The 19,385-nt window shown below is 47.6% G+C and overlaps 1 protein-coding gene across 1 annotated transcript in view; it reads right to left on the reverse strand.

The window, feature by feature from the left end:
- The window catches only part of LOC146868995 (carboxypeptidase M-like), a 400,744-nt gene that overhangs the window by 113,062 nt on the left and 268,297 nt on the right, over positions 1-19,385 (reverse strand). The window contains exon 7 of the mRNA XM_085624970.1: positions 6,142-6,294. Within this exon, the coding sequence (XP_085481096.1) occupies positions 6,142-6,294 (153 nt within the window). The remainder of the gene's footprint in view (positions 1-6,141; positions 6,295-19,385) is intronic.

The raw sequence follows: 19,385 nt of genomic DNA on the forward strand, positions 1-19,385 counted from the left end.
TATGCTGCCACAACGAACTCAACGAATGTTCTCTTACCAAGTGGCCTGTCGTTTCTGCCTCAAAAATTTTTTTCATTCAATTAAAATGCATAACAGCACCGCTTGCACGCTGCCAAGTCTTCCTGCGGTTCAGGCTCCCAAGGCCCTTAACGGCGCTTGTGATGCAAGCACCAAGGAACGCTACAGCGGCATCGGGACCTCCTCGCGGCCGGACTAGCCGCTTAACATCAAACGCCAAGCTTGCCCAAAAGAGGAGGTCACACACCCTGAGATATCCGCACACTCTCCGTAGGCGGCAACAGTGGTAGCAGGCTGCACACGTTTTAAGCCATACGCGTTTTGAGCTCCCTCGAGCTCTTGATCACTGGCAGGAATGAGGCTGGAAACAGACGTTGATGAACGAACTTTATTGAAGTCGAGAGTCCCGCCCCAGTGGGCGCAATGGCTTGTGGTCCTGGTAGTCCAATTATGCTGCCACAACGAACTCAACGAATGTTCTCTTACCATGTGGCCTGTCGTTTCTGCCTCAAAAAAAAATTTCATTCAATTAAAATGCATAACAGCACCGTTTGCACGCTGCCAAGTCTTCGTGCGGTTCAGGCTCCCAAGGTCCTTAACGGCGCTTGTGATGCAAGCACCAAGGAACGCTACAGCGGCATCGGGACCTCCTCGCGGCCGGACTAGCCGCTTAACATCAAACGCCAAGATTGCCCAAAAGAGGAGGTCACACACCCTGAGATATCCGCACACTCTCCGCAGGCGGCAACAGTGGTAGCAGGCTGCACACGTTTTAGGCCATACGCGTTTCGAGCTCCCTCGAGCTCTTGATCACTGGCAGGAATGAGGCTGGAAACAGACGTTGAAGAACGAACTTTATTGAAGTCGAGAGTCCCGCCCCAGTGGGCGCAATGGCTTGTGGTCCTGGTAGTCCAATTATGCTGCCACAACGAACTCAACGAATGTTCTCTTACCAAGTGGCCTGTCGTTTCTGCCTCAAAATTTTTTTTCATTCAATTAAAATGCATAACAGCACCGCTTGCACGCTGCCAAGTCTTCCTGCGGTTCAGGCTCCCAAGGTCCTTAACGGCGCTTGTGATGCAAGCACCAAGGAACGCTACAGCGGCATCGGGACCTCCTCGCGGCCGGACTAGCCGCTTAACATCAAACGCCAAGATTGCCCAAAAGAGGAGGTCACACACCCTGAGATATCCGCACACTCTCCGCAGGCGGCAACAGTGGTAGCAGGCTGCACACTTTTTAAGCCATACGCGTTTCGAGCTCCCTCGAGCTCTTGATCACTGGCAGGAATGAGGCTGGAAACAGACGTTGAAGAACTAACTTAATTGAAGTCGAGAGTCCCGCCCCAGTGGGCGCAATGGCTTGTGGTCCTGGTAGTCCAATTATGCTGCCACAACGAACTCAACGAATGTTCTCTTACCAAGTGGCCTGTCGTTTCTGCCTCCCAAAAATTTTTCATTCAATTAAAATGCATAACAGCACCGCTTGCACGCTGCCAAGTCTTCGTGCGGTTCAGGCTCCCAAGGTCCTTAACGGCGCTTGTGATGCAAGCACCAAGGAACGCTACAGCGGCATCGGGACCTCCTCGCGGCCGGACTAGCCGCTTAACATCAAACGCCAAGATTGCCCAAAAGAGGAGGTCACACACCCTGAGATATCCGCACACTCTCCGCAGGCGGCAACAGTGGTAGCAGGCTGCACACGTTTTAGGCCATACGCGTTTCGAGCTCCCTCGAGCTCTTGATCACTGGCAGGAATGAGGCTGGAAACAGACGTTGAAGAACGAACTTTATTGAAGTCGAGAGTCCCGCCCCAGTGGGCGCAATGGCTTGTGGTCCTGGTAGTCCAATTATGCTGCCATAACGAACTCAACGAATGTTCTCTTACCAAGTGGCCTGTCGTTTCTGCCTCCAAAAATTTTTTCATTCAATTAAAATGCATATCAGCACCGCTTGCACGCTGCCAAGTCTTCCTGCGGTTCAGGCTCCCAAGGTCCTTAACGGCGCTTGTGATGCAAGCACCAAGGAACGCTACAGCGGCATCGGGACCTCCTCGCGGCCGGACTAGCCGCTTAACATCAAACGCCAAGATTGCCCAAAAGAGGAGGTCACACACCCTGAGATATCCGCACACTCTCCGCAGGCGGCAACAGTGGTAGCAGGCTGCACACGTTTTAAGCCATACGCGTTTCGAGCTCCCTCGAGCTCTTGATCACTGGCAGGAATGAGGCTGGAAACAGACGTTGATGAACGAACTTTATTGAAGTCGAGAGTCCCGCCCCAGTGGGCGCAATGGCTTGTGGTCCTGGTAGTCCAATTATGCTGCCACAACGAACTCAACGAATGTTCTCTTACCAAGTGGCCTGTCGTTTCTGCCTCAAAAAAAAATTTCATTCAATTAAAATGCATAACAGCACCGCTTGCACGCTGCCAAGTCTTCCTGCGGTTCAGGCTCCCAAGGTCCTTAACGGCGCTTGTGATGCAAGCACCAAGGAACGCTACAGCGGCATCGGGACCTCCTCGCGGCCGGACTAGCCGCTTAACATCAAACGCCAAGATTGCCCAAAAGAGGAGGTCACACACCCTGAGATATCCGCACACTCTCCGCAGGCGGCAACAGTGGTAGCAGGCTGCACACGTTTTAAGACATACGCGTTTCGAGCTCCCTCGAGCTCTTGATCACTGGCAGGAATGAGGCTGGAAACAGACGTTAAAGAACGAACTTTATTGAAGTCGAGAGTCCCGCCCCAGTGGGCGCAATGGCTTGTGGTCCTGGTAGTCCAATTATGCTGCCACAACGAACTCAACGAATGTTCTCTTACCAAGTGGCCTGTCGTTTCTGCCTCAAATTTTTTTTTCATTCAATTAAAATGCATAACAGCACCGCTTGCACGCTGCCAAGTCTTCCTGCGGTTCAGGCTCCCAAGGTCCTTAACGGCGCTTGTGATGCAAGCACCAAGGAACGCTACAGCGGCATCGGGACCTCCTCGCGGCCGGACTAGCCGCTTAACATCAAACGCCAAGATTGCCCAAAAGAGGAGGTCACACACCCTGAGATATCCGCACACTCTCCGCAGGCGGCAACAGTGGTAGCAGGCTGCACACGTTTTAAGCCATACGCGTTTCGAGCTCCCTCGAGCTCTTGATCACTGGCAGGAATGAGGCTGGAAACAGACGTTGAAGAACAAACTTTATTGAAGTCGAGAGTCCCGCCCCAGTGGGCGCAATGGCTTGTGGTCCTGGTAGTCCAATTATGCTGCCACAACGAGCTAAACGAATGTTCTCTTACCAAGTGGCCTGTCGTTTCTGCCTCAAAATTTTTTTTCATTCAATTAAAATGCATAACAGCACCGCTTGCACGCTGCCAAGTCTTCCTGCGGTTCAGGCTCCCAAGGTCCTTAACGGCGCTTGTGATGCAAGCACCAAGGAACGCTACAGCGGCATCGGGACCTCCTCGCGGCCGGACTAGCCGCTTAACATCAAACGCCAAGATTGCCCAAAAGAGGAGGTCACACACCCTGAGATATCCGCACACTCTCCGCAGGCGGCAACAGTGGTAGCAGGCTGCACACGTTTTAAGCCATACGCGTTTCGAGCTTCCTCGAGCTCTTGATCACTGGCAGGAATGAGGCTGGAAACAGACGTTGAAGAACGAACTTAATTGAAGTCGAGAGTCCCGCCCCAGTGGGCGCAATGGCTTGTGGTCCTGGTAGTCCAATTATGCTGCCACAACGAACTCAACGAATGTTCTCTTACCAAGTGGCCTGTCGTTTCTGCCTCCCAAAAATTTTTCATTCAATTAAAATGCATAACAGCAACGCTTGCACGCTGCCAAGTCTTCCTGCGGTTCAGGCTCCCAAGGTCCTTAACGGCGCTTGTGATGCAAGCACCAAGGAACGCTACAGCGGCATCGGGACCTCCTCGCGGCCGGACTAGCCGCTTAACATCAAACGCCAAGATTGCCCAAAAGAGGAGGTCACACACCCTGAGATATCCGCACACTCTCCGCAGGCGGCAACAGTGGTAGCAGGCTGCACACGTTTTAAGCCATACGTGTTTCGAGCTCCCTCGAGCTCTTGATCACTGGCAGGAATGAGGCTGGAAACAGACGTTGAAGAACAAACTTTATTGAAGTCGAGAGTCCCGCCCCAGTGGGCGCAATGGCTTGTGGTCCTGGTAGTCCAATTATGCTGCCACAACGAACTCAACGAATTTTCTCTTACCAAGTGGCCTGTCGTTTCTGCCTCAAAAAATGTTTTCATTCAATTAAAATGCATAACAGCACCGCTTGCACGCTGCCAAGTCTTCCTGCGGTTCAGGCTCCCAAGGTCCTTAACGGCGCTTGTGATGCAAGCACCAAGGAACGCTACAGCGGCATCGGGACCTCCTCGCGGCCGGACTAGCCGCTTAACATCAAACGCCAAGATTGCCCAAAAGAGGAGGTCACACACCCTGAGATATCCGCACACTCTCCGCAGGCGGCAACAGTGGTAGCAGGCTGCACACGTTTTAAGCCATACGCGTTTCGAGCTCCCTCGAGCTCTTGATCACTGGCAGGAATGAGGCTGGAAACAGACGTTGAAGAACAAACTTTATTGAAGTCGAGAGTCCCGACCCAGTGGGCGCAATGGCTTGTGGTCCTGGTAGTCCAATGATGCTGCCACAACAAACTCAACGAATGTTCTCTTACCAAGTGGCCTGTCGTTTCTGCCTCAAAAAAAATTTTCATTCAATTAAAATGCATCATAGCACCGCTTGCACGCTGCCAGTCTTCCTGCGGTTCAGGCTCCCAAGGTCCTTAACGGCGCTTGATGAAAATTGATTTGATGAAGGAAGCAGCACACTTGTACTGTGAAAATTGAGAGTCTTCAGACATTATTTCATGACTACTGTGACCAGAATGCCTGTGTGTAGGACGCCCACTTGGGCGGGACTCGCTATTCAAATAAATCAGCTGTTTTCAATGAGCCTGCTTCTTCCATCATTTCAGCCAGTGAACAAGAGCGGCAAACACGCTCGAAACGCGTATGGCATGCATGGAGAGTTTTGGGGCATGCTGTCAACAGAGCTACCTGTGGCGATTTGTGTGTCAACTTCACTGTGTGTGGCAGCTTCCCAAGGGCAACCTTTGCGTATGGATACTAAAGCGGCTGGCTCGGTCGCGGAGCTGCCCCACCGCTTTTGGGCGGATCCCGAGTGCTGTCATTCACGGACTCTTGAGGGAACGGTGGGGGCCTCAACCACAGGCAGATATTGGCTCTGGGGCCAGTGTTGCAATCATCGCTCTTCACCTAACAAGGACGATCACATTTTATTTGATGAAGGAAGCAGCACACTTGTACTGTGAAAACTGAGAGTCTTCAGGCATTATTTCAGGACTACAGTGACCAGAATGCCTGTGTGTAGGACGCCCACTTGGGCGGGACTCGCTATTCAAATAAATCAGCTGTTTTCAATGAGCCTGCTTCTTCCATCATTTCAGCCAGTGAACAAGAGCGGCAAACACGCTCGAAACGCGTATGGCATGCATGGAGAGTTTTTGGGCATGCTGTCAACAGAGCTACTTGTGGCGATTTGTGTGTCAACTTCACTGTGTGTGGCAGCTTAACAAGGGCAACCTTTGCGTATGGATATATATATATATATATACATATATATATAATATATATATATATTACTGTTACAAAATATATAAAAATATTACATATTAATTATTTAATAACAAAATATTTTATTAGGCTATTTTGAATTGAGAAAATAAAGTAACATTACATTGTATTACAAAAATAATTCAATTAATTGTAAATATGCTATAAATCACTTTTAATAATTATTAATGCACGTTAAAAAAAAAGTTTTTTTTCCTTACCTGGGAATTTAATTTTACTTTTAAACTTCAGAAAAATAATTGTAATTGAATTTAATATATTTCCATTAAATACAGTTTTAATTGAAAATCATTTCAAGAGTGCTGTAGTATCTTATATTTTATTCTATATTTCAAAGACTGAAGAGTTAATGAATGTGAGATCTAGGCACGATTGCGGTGGTTGTGGGTGAACATCTGGCTATCCCTGAAGCGCCTTTCACACAAGTATTTGTAGATGTCGTTAAAGGTACCTGCCTCCATGTATCTGGCCGATGAGTTTGATGAGCGCCTCTCTGTTGTTCTCCCACAGCTCAGGCAGATGAGCAGCCTTCGGGTATTTGCAGCATGACAACTCAAGGGTTAACTCGTAGCACTGACCAGCGATGTAGTTATAGTCCTGTAAACCACCTGCAGAGACAGACAGGAGCTTGGTGAAGGCGGGGAGAGGGATTTACTGTAGCAGAAGCTTGTGAGAGGCAGAACACAGAATACTCTGATAAGCACCAGACCACCACCTGATGCTCACGAGCTACGACAAGTGCGGCGGGGGCTCAGCAAGGTCCCTCAACCTTGGGGGGGCTGCAGCTGGGTGCAGGGAACACAGTCAGTTCATAAAGAGATGCACGGGTGTGTGTTACCTGACAGAGGGTCAGATTCGATGCATGTGATGGAGTAACCCATCCACTGAACTCTAAGGGGCAGATTTATGTTAACTGACGCATCCCTGCATATCAGCAGGGATGCGCCAATTATTATGCGCCACAGCTGTGCCACCATGGATGCGCCGCATTTATAATGCAGCGCACCATGGGGCAAAAACGTCACGCATCTGTGCCGTAAAAGTGGCGCATTGCTGGAGTTGCGTCGCTAGTGCGACGCAGCTCCAGCAATGTTCTGGGGGGCCCTATCTGTACAATGCTGCGTCAATCCTTACGCCTGCTTCAAGCAGGCGCAGGGTTTTGACGCAGCATGGGCCTAAAAGTGACTGAGTGAAATCTTGTAGATTTCACTCAGCCACTTTTAGGAGGCGTTCCTGCGCCGGAATGCCCCCACCTGCCCTGGAACGCCTACATGTGACGCAGGGCTTTACAACGTGACGCATCTCGCAGATGCGTCACGTTGTAAATACCCCGCACCATGGCGCAGGATTTGAGCCGCTGCTGCGTCACAAAAGTGACGCAACGGCGGCGCAAAAGTGGCGCAAGTGCAACATAAATCTGCCCCTAAATCCGGCCCTGAGTTACCACGCCACAATCAGTCAGAAATGTCCTGAGAAAAGCGCCTCAGCCCAGAAGGCATGTGGGGCTTGCTATGAACGAAACCTCAAGATTGCCTAGTTTCCTCCTCTGAGGTCAGAGAACTCTCACTAATCCCTGACTCAGAGAACAACCCCCACTGGAGGGGAAACCAGAGGTTCTGCACTCAACTGACCCTTCGAAGAAGCCCTTAGACCTACAGTTCCTTCAAGGCAGACCGGTGCTCCGCGTGTTGGCTGGCGCCTTACTCTTGCGATGGCGTTCCTTTCTTTGAGGCAACCTGGCGCGCGGCCTCCTGAGCGGCGTCTTACTGTTGAGCCCATAGTTGTGCCGCCTTTTCTTGGTGTCCCTGGTCACTGCTGGTCATTGGGCAGCAGGCGCGGAGGGCACTGGTGTTTCTCAGAGGTACCTCAGGGCTCCTCGACTGTACAGCCACATTATTCCCTCATACACCTCACACTCCATTGGTACCAAAGTTGAGACATCAGAGCTTCACAGTTCGGCATCTACTCTCATGGCCACAGTGTTCGCCCAGAGTTGGAGCAGCCCTGTGGTTACTGCTGAGGTTCGCGCCTCATTATATTTACTATGAATCAACTCGCCGCTGGTCTCTCTCTAATATTCACTGCGCTTCCGCTCCTCATCTGAGAATAAGTGGGAAAATCAAGAAGCAGACACTACTGTACCCCGCGCTGAGCCGAAACTGACCTGAAACAGCAAGCCCCCCTCCTTCCTCGTCTATTGAGGTATTGAATTATCACCTCCAGAGATCGTCGGGGGGGGGTGGGGGGCGGCTCTCTTTAAGCAGATCTATGTCCTTTCAAGACAATCAAGCCCTGCATCGACCCCCCCCCGCCAGACCCACCCACTCCTCGCGCCACAGAAAAGTGAAGGTGCGGCAGCAATAAACATCATCAGACTGCGTCATCGATACCATCCCCCCCAATCCATAGACCCCCTCAATGGCCAGCTTCAGAGCCCGACCTCTCGCAGTTGTCGCAGAGTCTCTTCTGATGAAGATGATGTCTTACCCCCGCCCTTCATCAACACTCTCTCTGGAGACGCCCTCTCACCCTGCGCCCCCGCTCAAGGCATAGTTCCAGAATCCCACCAGACGCTCCAGATCCTCCCACCCTTGAAGGACCCTACACCAGACCCCGGTGAGCGCCGCCGCTGCTGACCGCTCGCCCGGCTGCCCTGTTTCAGTCTTTAGTTTGTGGATTCCAGGGGGGTTTCTTGATGTTTCTCAAATCTTTTCAAATCAGTTGTCATCCCTCCTTATTGGGACAGCCTGTCCCGCAAAACAGACAAAAGCTGCGTTTTTCCAGCATTTACAAAATGTTGTTTTTAGCAGTGATTGTTATAAAGCACTTTTTTTTTAGAAGAGAAGTAATGCGAGGTACGTGGTGCCTTCCTATTGGCAGTGTGTTCAGTACACTGATGTCAGCCTGTTTAAGCACAGAGAGCCTTTGAATTGCACTCTCTCTCACACTTCCATCTTGTTACCTCTCACAGTCTCTCTGCCAGGACTCCTGCTGGTTTACAGGACTCACAATGGATTCAAAGCTAAGCGCGCGGCGTCCAAGTATGGGCTCCAAAGCCCAGCAGTGAAGGGCACTTGGGTAAAAAGCCAGGATTTGCTGAGGGGTCACATATAACAATGGAACACTTCCAGCCATGACTTCTATTGGTCTGTGCACAGTCTTGGGCCATGTTTTCACCACTATTCCATGTGTGCACTGACACCACCCTTTTCACAGGTACCTGGAACTACACATTGCATTGAATATTTAAAGTCTGGGGTAGTTGGCAGTTGAGCTGCTCCTTTTAGGAAACAAAGCTAACAGCGAGGAGGGTCAACCCCAAATCTGGGGAACCGGGTTCGAGTCTCGGCGTCAGCTCAACATCCTGTGATTCTGAGCAAATCACTTAATCTCCCCGTGCCTGACAAACATGAATGTGTCCTTGTGTAACGTAACTGGTGCTCATGCAAAGTGCTCTGATATCGGATACCTTTGGGTCAAGTTCACAAAAGAAAGAAAAAAAAGCTGAAATGTCAAAGGGTTTTACCCATTCTGTGTCTGTGGGGACATGTGATAGTACCTATTGTCCAGGATTCTTCTAGGGCAGCTGTTTCACCAATCAGTAAAAGAATTCAACACTGCCAAACCTCAAATATAATGTTATTATTTGCAGATTCTCTACAGTGTATAAAATACTCAGATCAGACCTAAAACGGGCTTCTCGACCCTTCGCCTTCAATCCAAGCACTGAAAACTGGAAGAAACGAACGGAGGAAGAAACACTGTCTCAGTTACAACAAAACCCACACAGAGAAATCGTAGGCCGACCTTTCTTTCCGATACATTTCATAACAAAAATACATTGTATAGGCCCCCTCAGGAAGAAATGAAAATGACTCATTCTCTCTCCCTTTCCGTTCTCTGAATGGCAGATTAGTTTGTAGTTGTGCAAGTGTTTATCAGTGTTTATATGTTTACACTGATGAGGGCTGATCCCCTTTCATTGGGGTTTTATCAGTTATTATATGTTTAAACCTATAACAGGATAGCTTGCCTATCACTTACCTTCCGTTCATCAGCAAGATCATTAAAAAAGGCATCTACGTTCAACTCCAAGATCAAATCTATGCTAAGTATCTTCTGCACAAATATCAGTCTGGCTCCAGATCACGCTGCGCACAGAGACTGCCACCTTACACAACGTAGCAGATGCCCTCTGGCCACAGGTGAGATGGCCCATGCCTCCTGATATTGCTGGACCTCTCAGCTCGATAGAGCTATTGCCTTCAGCCCATCGACCATCCCACCCTCATGCACCCTGGAGCCTCGAATGGGTTCACCGACAATGTCTTTCACTGGTTCACCTTATGCTTCCCAACTGACACCTGCTTGTTCCCACGGGTACCACCAGGTCCCAAGAGTTCCCTATCACCTCTTGAATCCCGCAGGGCATCATACCATTTCCTTCTTCTTCAACATTAACATGGAGCCGCTTGGTGTTCTACTCAAAGATAACAGCTCAAGATTCACAAATACATCTATGATTCACCGCTCTCCTTGAAACTCTCCTCTGCTGCAGATTCACAACAGCTCAGACACTGCCAACACATCATCCTTAGGGAAGCGGTAGAAGATGCCCTCTTTTTAGTCGTGAATCGGACCACTACTGTAGCAGCCCTCCTAGATTTGGCCATACAAATTGACAAAGAAAAAAAAAGGGGAAAGGAGAAGTGAGGGTTTCCTAGTTGTATCTGGCATTTTTCTAACGCAGAAAGCTGTGAAGGGAAATATGAGTGAAAAATCAATGCAGGTGGGAGGAGTCAGAAAGACTCTCACTTTGGAGAAGGAGCATCGACAAAAAAAACATATGTCTGTATTGTAGTATAAGAAAAATAATAATAATAAAAATACGACCATAAAAGAAACATCTTAAAATATACAAACATCAGGCCAAAGCAGTTTTCATAAAAGCAGCCGCGTGCACATTACAGCCAAGTTTATATAGCAAGGATTCTTATGGGCTTCGAACACCCCTCATGGTTCTTAACTTTAAAGCAGATCTTAAAAAATTGGAGACACAAAAGAGTGTAAAAACACCTGATAACAATTTTAAAAACAGTAAGGCAACGCGTGCCTGTTTAAATCTAAACTTTCGTAAAAGCCCCTTCAGGATCACTGTTCTGGGATATGCATAGTGCGGCCAGAGGAAGACAAACTTTAGGGTATCCTGTGGAGACCTATTGTCGCAGCCACGGGGTCCTCCATGTAAAACCAGAAGGGACAGCCAATAGATGATGAAATAGATTTAGTCTAAAACGTGCAATTAGAAATCTGTCGTGTGCACTAGTTATGAGCGATTAATATGGTACCATGCCCTGCGTTGACTTAACTAAGATATGTTCTCTCACCGTGGGCTTGTTAAGTTCCCTATTCTCACGGTGCGTGGTAACATATTTAAAAAACAGGTCTTTGATATGTGCCTTTTCCTGAGATACCACCTTATCAGGATAAGTAAACAGGTCCACACACACTAGTGTGGAGAGGGTATCCTATAACTATTTTAACCACAGGATTTTTAGCACATGATCAAGGGAGTGACAGCCCTGGATTACCAGCCTATTAAAACCTGCCTCTTTGTTGGACCAGATCTTCACCTAACACAATAGGGGTTTAACAGCCGTCATGTCATAAATGTATTTAGACCCCAATTTTTCGTGAACAATGTACGCAGGGGTGCTGTGAGGGACCTTTAGCAAGGGCCTAATATATTTATTCCCTTCAGTTTGTAACTTGTTAGCCACCTTGAATCCCCACACCTCACTACCATATAAAACTTTGCAACAACAGATGGAATTATATAACTTTGAAATCCAACGGCCTAATCTATGAGCCGTGGACCTTATCAAAGCGAGGCGCTACTCCTCAAATACATGTTTAAAATTCAGTTTACCATCTGATAAAATACCCAAGTATGAGAAGGCCGGCACTTCTTCCCAATGTCCATTATGTGTGATTTGTCTACATTAGGACACAGATCCATCTTATTCATAAAGGTCACAAAACCGTCTGTAAGCTGCAAACCCTTTGAGGTACGAGACAGGAGTACCGCGTCATCCGCATAAAGCAGAAGAGGGACCGCTCTTGTACCTATCCTCGGGTGTCTGTTTGTAAGGCCGTCTGGGCAGAGTTGAGACTGTTAATATATAAAGTAAACAAGGATGGCACTAAAATACAACCCTGTCTAACCCCCGCTATAGAAGTTAAAATGGTCCGTGGTCTTCCCCTCCTGTGTGTACCTGACAACTGCCGTGGTATTCAAGTGTAGGGCCATTAGAGTATTAATTATTGCCAGATCCACCCCGAGCTCTCCCATGAGTGTCCAGAGTTTGCAGTGGTTCACTCGGTCAAAGGCCGCAGTGAGATCCATAAACGCTAAATACAACGCCCCTGGTTTGGCTAATGTGTATTTAGCAGTGATAAGATAAAGATTGAGGCATTGGTCTGCAGTAGATTTACCGGGTCGGAACCCATATTGGACGTCCGTTATAATTTTATTGACCTCTGCCCATTCCGACAGCCTGTTTAAAGCCACCCGCCCCAGAACCTTCATTGACACATCGATAAGAGATATGGGGCGATAGCAATGTGCGCTGTCCCTATCTCCTTTCTTAAAGATGGGAACAATAGCGGCAGTGGACAATGACACTGGCATTACTGATCCCACTGCCGACTTTAATACCCTCTCTAAGAGCGGCGCTCATACCTCAATATTACATCGGAAGAGATCTGGCGGGATCCCATCTGGTCCCGGCGCCTTGTTCCGTGAGAGACCCTCAATTCCTATTCTCACTTCGTCCAGAGAGAAGGTAATGGGGTCAGCTCTCTGCTCCGGATTTAAGGCCTGAGGTTAATCTGCTCTATGTGTGTGTTTATACACACCCTCAAAGTGGTCCTGCCATTGATCTGGTAGAATATTGTGGCTTAACTTTGGTTTATTCGAGTTTTTAAAACATGGGTTGTTAATGACCCTCCAGAAACGAGTGGAGTCCTTTAGCTCTGCTGCCTCTGTTAACTCCTCCTAGACTTTCTGTTGTAGTTGGCCCTTTCGACCGTTGACGGCTTGCTTATAAACTTTACGGCAGGCCGCCACCCGATCCCTAGCTCTCGAGGACTGCTTAAGGGCTGATTTTAAATCTCTGAGGGCCTGAGAGGATTGCCCATCAAACCATCTTGGGGCGTCCATACTAGGGGAATAAGCGGGTGCTTTAAGTAAACCATCAACTAATTGCGCGATATCACTAAAGGCCTCTACTAGTTCAATCCCTTGAGCTTCTGGGTCTAGACATCTCAAAATTACCTGCTTGCCTATATTAAAAAGAGAAATGTTACAAGCAGCAGTGTCTACCTGTGCCCAGCGTAGCTGCCTACCTTGACCAGTTGCGGAGATCGTACCCCCAGCTACTCTATGAGGTGCTGGATGATGGTGCGAGGCAACAAGTGACAGAGTCACCGGATTATGGTCAATAAATACGCTATAATCGATGTTAAAAAAGGACATAAACCTTCTCAATGTAAGAGAAACAAAAATAAAATCGATAATTGATGAGCAACCTCTCCCTTTGTAAGTCGGGTGCACAACTATGTCCGGATGGGTGGCACTCAAGTCCATCGTGTGAGAAAACCCACAGGTGTTTAGGAAGCCACTCAAATCCCGCCCTTCCTGAGTATGCTCCATGTGCGGTCCCTCTCTTAGCGTACAGGATGACCAATCACCCTCAAGTTTGGACACAGATTACAATTAAAATCTCAGGCTAGGATCAGTTGTGACTGTGCCAGACCTACATCATCAAGTATCTGGTCCAGCCGTGTGTTTAATTCTTCGAAGCTACTCGATCCCTGAGAGTGTGATTTTGCGTTAGAAACATTAATTCAAACTAGCCTGTACACGTTGTTAAAGAATGTAAGTCCTTGGGCGACATCCGAGTCCCATAAACTGAGTCTTCCACCTACCGAGAATTCTCAGATCTATAAACCTGATTCTGCCCCCCCTTGCTCTCTCTGAACCCGACCTTAATGCTGGGCAGAAGAAAGTTTAATAACCTTCAATGAAGAAGTTATTTTCTGGCTCCCACGTTTCCTGGAGGCATAATATATGGAAATTTCTGACGTAATGGAGCCACTGCTCGTCCGTGAACTTGCTGGTTAAACCCGATACATTCCACAAGACTATTCTAGATCACCCACAATACGCCCTTCCTGGGAGCAGAAGGACGGGCGATAATAGGGGCGATGATAGCCCTCTCTGTGCTATCTGGTCCCAGCTGACTGTGGTCCCTGCACTCGTGGGGTATTGGTTGCCTCCCTCCCATATGCTGAACCAGTGGATTCAGGCCGAGTATCACTAGCTCTGCCCAAGCCCTCCACTCCTTGTAGTCAATCTATGTCATTCAGGTCCCTCAATGTTGCAAATGCATTACTTAAAGTCACCCTTGTCCTGCAAAACATTGAGACAGTCCAGTTTTAAGTTAAGTGGTGGCCGATAAAAGAAACCCAGCGGTAATGGTTTGATCCCTGATTCTACTGGAAATAGGTGCGAGGGGGAAAGAGGATCGTGTGGACCAGTTCAGGATACCGAAGCGATACAATCTCACTGTCTCCTGAAAATGCTTTCCTAATCCGGCCGATCCATGAGACCCTCCTGGCCATCAGGATATGCCTGTGCTCGGCAACATTAAATCCAGCATGCTTACACGACCAATGGGTCTCTTTATTGATTCACTGGGCGGTGGACTCATCATTTGTGTTATCAAGTCCTGGTACACCCGTCAGGACCACTGTGTAGGGGCAGCTTGGTGGTGGAAGGTCTATGACTGGTAAATGTCGGGTAGTAGGGGGAGCTAGAGTAACCCTCTGCAGGGCTGCTGTTGCAATCGATGATCCCTTTGGTGACCCTCATGCGACAACTTACTATTATAGGAAGCCAGCGTTAACCCCGGATTCGTGGCCTGTGCCACATGCCTTGTTGCACCGGGGATAATTTGAGGGATCTGGGTCTCGGTATGCATCTCTGTCGGAGGAACTATGGGGGGGAAGACTTGTTGAACCTCCTGATTAATGGGTACTGCCTTCTGCACAGCCTGGCTAGAGGGGGACAATATGTTAACAATTTTATCGAGCGTTGCCCTTGTTTCTGCCAATACTTTTACGAATTCATTTGAAAAATCATTCAAAAGGCCAGTCAGTGTATCCACATTTCTTTGTTTCAAGGGCCCCCACAAATATTCTAAGTCTTTAGCAACCTTAATGTCCGAGCTTGCGGTGCCTTCCCTTTTCTACGCCGGAATTATTTTCTTTGTTGCTTTCCGTTGTTTTTTCTTGGCTGGTGGACCACTTAGTTTCACACCAGGAGTGTTGGTCGGCGTGGCCTTATTGCGAGTGGTTTGACCAACAGTTGTGGGGGTAAGACTGGTTCCGGGGTTGGAGCCTCCTGGGACATCCGCAACCTCGCCTTGACATTGGCCTCATCGCAGAGAACCCCCTGCCGGTTTTTCAGCCACCTCGGACATGCGACCCTCCATGAGTGGCCCAGCAGCCCCGACATTTCCTAAAGGGAGGCGCCTCTCAGCCCGGTCTCTCTTTGGTAATTGCCCCAGCTGCTCTTACCAGAAACGAGTCAATGGTGCCCTTGGTTAAGTCCTGAGGTGAACACAGGGCAGACCTTTCCTCTTCCCCATGGTGTGTTTTAAACGATCAGCCTAATGGGGCCACCTCCTTAGTGAAAGCCTAAGATGCTTCAAGGAGCTTCGGGAGAGGGGTAACGAGGGAGATATTACTCACATAGGCTGATTGGCATGGTTTATTTTTTTAGCGGCATTTATATTGGAAGTTTTCATTTTGCCGCTTAGCTCGATGCAGCGTTACTGCTCCCCTCGTGGCTGCCTTGTTGTTTGTCCTGGACATTTATGAACCTGGCCACTTCCCTCTGTGGTGGCAGAAACTTTCTTGAGGGTGTTGCCTTCCCTCACAGCAGTATTACTGGTTTTCTTACGCCAGCATTGTTCTTTTCATGGAGGTTCTGAACATACAAGGTTACTCTTTCAATATTTGAGATGCTCCTCTCTCAATATCCTGGGACTTCGGTGTAAGGATCATTTTCCCTCGTGAGTGACCATTTTGATTTTTGTTTGAGTCAGTTTACGCTTGAATCCCTGTTGGAGTGTTTCCTGACATCTCGTGGATTCTACGCTGAACATTTATGCAAATTCCCGAGTGGAATTTTACCCTCATTTCTACGCATCTTTGTTGTTGAAGATGGTGAGTCTAGTGGGGTACACAACCTGAGAAGGGCATGGATTTTTGGGGTTTATACATTATATAGAAATAATTTCTGTCAGAGTTAACCTGTTATCATTTTGTTTGCCTCCTGATAGGACTTCAGTGCTAACACCCAATAAGTCTGCAGTACCTGAGTATACTGTGTCTGTCCTTCACCTTGGTGGTCCTGAGCTGTCTCTTATCTCCCTTAAGGGTAATTACTAGTATTCTGGTACTAAACGAATCTGGTGGTAGCCTGAGGGAGAGTTGAGGTCCTTCTTCGCTCCCGAGGATTGGGTCTGGAGCCGTGACAGTTTGCCAAGCCCACGTTAATTTAATCTCCTGAGCGAAGATGGACAAGGATGATGCTTTTGGTGCATTTATGGGTGGGGCTATGTCTCCGGAGACTCAAAACCTAACTATGAATGAACTGGTTGCAGTCGTAACCAGTTTACAAAACGAACTCAGAGAATTTGAGATTAGCCTCAGAGTTAAATATGTTGAAAACCCAAAGACAGTCAGACACTAGCACAACAGATAACACAGTCAAACCCAAGAGAACCCATATTCAACCTGCTCATTTTCAAGTACCTTCCCCTTTTGCTACTTCTCCTTCTGGTGTACCATCTTCGCCTGTTAATCTCACAGTTGTTACACCTCCACAAACGCCTTTAGCTATCAATCAATCAATCAATCACAATAATTTGTAAAGCGCGCTACTCACCCGTGAGGGTCTCAAGGCCTGAGAGATTTAATGGCGACAGTAGCAAATACGCCGTATTTATGAATCAATGCCAATTACACTTTCTGTGTAGATCAGCTTCCTTTCCTGATGACGCCGCTAAGGTCGCCTTCATCATATCATACTTAACGGGTAATGCCGCTTTATGGGCAGTACCTCTTGTAGAAAATGATGACCCCATCTTGTATGATTTATCCCGTTTTAAAGAGAGCATGAAAAATCTGTTTGTGCGTCATTCCTACATGCAGGCTAGTGACAACGAACTCTTGGGACTGAAACAGGGGTCAAAAGATCTGGTAACTTATATTACTACTTTCAACCGTCTTGTAGCCGAAACGCAATGGCCAGAAGAAAAACAAACATCCCTGTTTTACAGAGGACTGCGAGATGAGTTGAAAGATATTCTATCACAAATAGTGAACCCTCCAGAGGACTGTCCTTCTTTTATTGATGTAGTGGTCAAATTAGATCATCGCTTAAGTGAACGGAAGGGAGAGCGAAACAAAAACGACTTCCCTCGCTTTCTTGTAACCGAAATGAAAAGAAAGAAATAAAAGATAATGTGGAGCCTATGCAGATAGGGGGTATTCGAGGCCCGTTGTCAAAAGAAGAACGTGATAAACGTAGACGACTTGATTTATGTTTATATTGTGGTAAAGGGGGACACTATGCCAGAGATTGCACTGTGAAACCACAAGGAGTAATCAAATCTCCTGTTGTGAAGATGGGATCCACCGTCCATTCGGAAAACTGCTAGACTTGGAGAACTCTGAGACCGGTTCCCCAAGTCTTGAGGCTTCACGGGTCTCTCAATTTTTAGCCAACAGAACAACCATAGTACCCAAACATTTAACTATATCTGTGGTCTTCGTACTTTCATCCCAGTTTAGAACCACCCTATCTGTTATGTTGGACTCTGGGGTAACCGGAAATTTCTTGGATATTAGCCTGGCTAAATCTTTGGGGATAGATTTTATAGCTTAAACCCACCCTGAAAAAGTTAGAGCGGTGGATGGCACAGAACTATTTTCCGGCTTAATAGCATACCAAACTCCTGCTATTGGCATGATTTGTGATAATGGTCATACTGAAAGGATTCAGTTTCATTTGATAGATGCGCCTAACTTCAGCGCCATCTTAGGGGTGCCCTGGTTACAAATGCACAACCCTCACATTGATTGGCCAACAGAAGAGTAACTCTCCGCTCCCCTTATTGCCTGTTGCATTGTTACCGTGACACCTCACTCATAAACCCTTCTGTTAGTTGCGCACTCACTGATTCTAGTCTTTCTGCCTTACCATCAGATTACCAAGAGTTTGCAGAAGTCTTCGATGAGGTTAAATCAGTGGCATTACCACCACATAGAAAGTATGATTGTAGGATTGACCTTGTACCAGGTGCAGATTTACCTGCCAGTAGGGTGTATGCACTAACAGAACCCGAGAACCAGTATTTATATGAATATCTTCAAGACATGTTTAAAAAAGGGTTCATACGTCATTCGACTTCTCCTGTCTCGTCTCCTCTTTTCTTTATTCCTAAATGTGAAGGTGGTTTGAGAGCCTGTCTGGATTACGGAGCCTAGAACAAGGTAACCATAAAAAACAAGTATCCTCTTCCACTCATCTCCAGTCTTTTGGATCAAGTTCGTAAAGCTAAGATTTTCACCAAGCTTGTTCTGCGGGGAGCTTACCACCTGATTCGTGTGAGGGAGGGTGATGAATGGAAAACGGCATTCCACACAATATTCGGACTTTACGAGTATTGTGTGATGCCGTTTGGATTGTGCAATGCTCCTGCAGCATTCCAATTTTTCATCAACGAGGTATTAAGAGAGCATCTTGATGTATTTGTTATTGTCTATATAGACGACATCTTGGTTTACTCACAGAATGAACAAGAACATGTGAGGAAATATGAATTTTTATGGTCAGTTGTGTCCCCTATCTAGACCCCAACGGCTCCATGTACATGCTACAAGTACATGTATGTTCCCTCCACTTCAAGCTATGAAGACACAAATACAATTGTGTCCAACGTTAATATGTACTCTTTCATATCTGCCATGAATGGGCCAGATATTCCGTTCCTAAGTATGCCTTGCCACCGTCTTTATATGGTATACTTTTCACGTTTTCCAGCTCTGGCAAGGTAGGCCCTGAATTCTGCCATCGAGCTTTTCCTGCTTCTGCCTCTGAATGCTCCAGCCTGGACCTGCATATGTATCCATGAACTTTGTCTTACTTCCTGCGCGGCTAACGGTGCCTAAGCCCGGCCTGTTGCCTGCCAAAACTGTATTCAGCCTTCAAGTTATCTGTTCCGCTCCTCAAGAAATGCATTCCTGTCTAAGTAGCTTAGGTAAACATCCCTCTAGCTGCAGAGCAAAGGGCCCGGCCTTACTGTCTCTGTGCAAGTAATTCATGATTCTCGTTACCATGGTAGGCCCATGCCCCCTCGCATCTCATGTAGACACTTAGACGCTTGTACACGCACTAGCAGTCAGTATAGAATAGGATCTGTCCGAGAAGACCTTTCCTTCTAGATAATATAGTTCTTTAAACACAAGATATTAGATATGATTTAGGACTAGGTTGTCCTGACACCCCAGACTTCTGTCTCCTCATGTAGGGCTAAATGTCAAGTTCCCTTCACCCTTTAGTTAC

Source organism: Triturus cristatus, chromosome 1_2 (genome assembly GCF_964204655.1).
Source record: "Triturus cristatus chromosome 1_2, aTriCri1.1, whole genome shotgun sequence".
Lineage (NCBI taxonomy): Eukaryota > Metazoa > Chordata > Amphibia > Caudata > Salamandridae > Triturus > Triturus cristatus.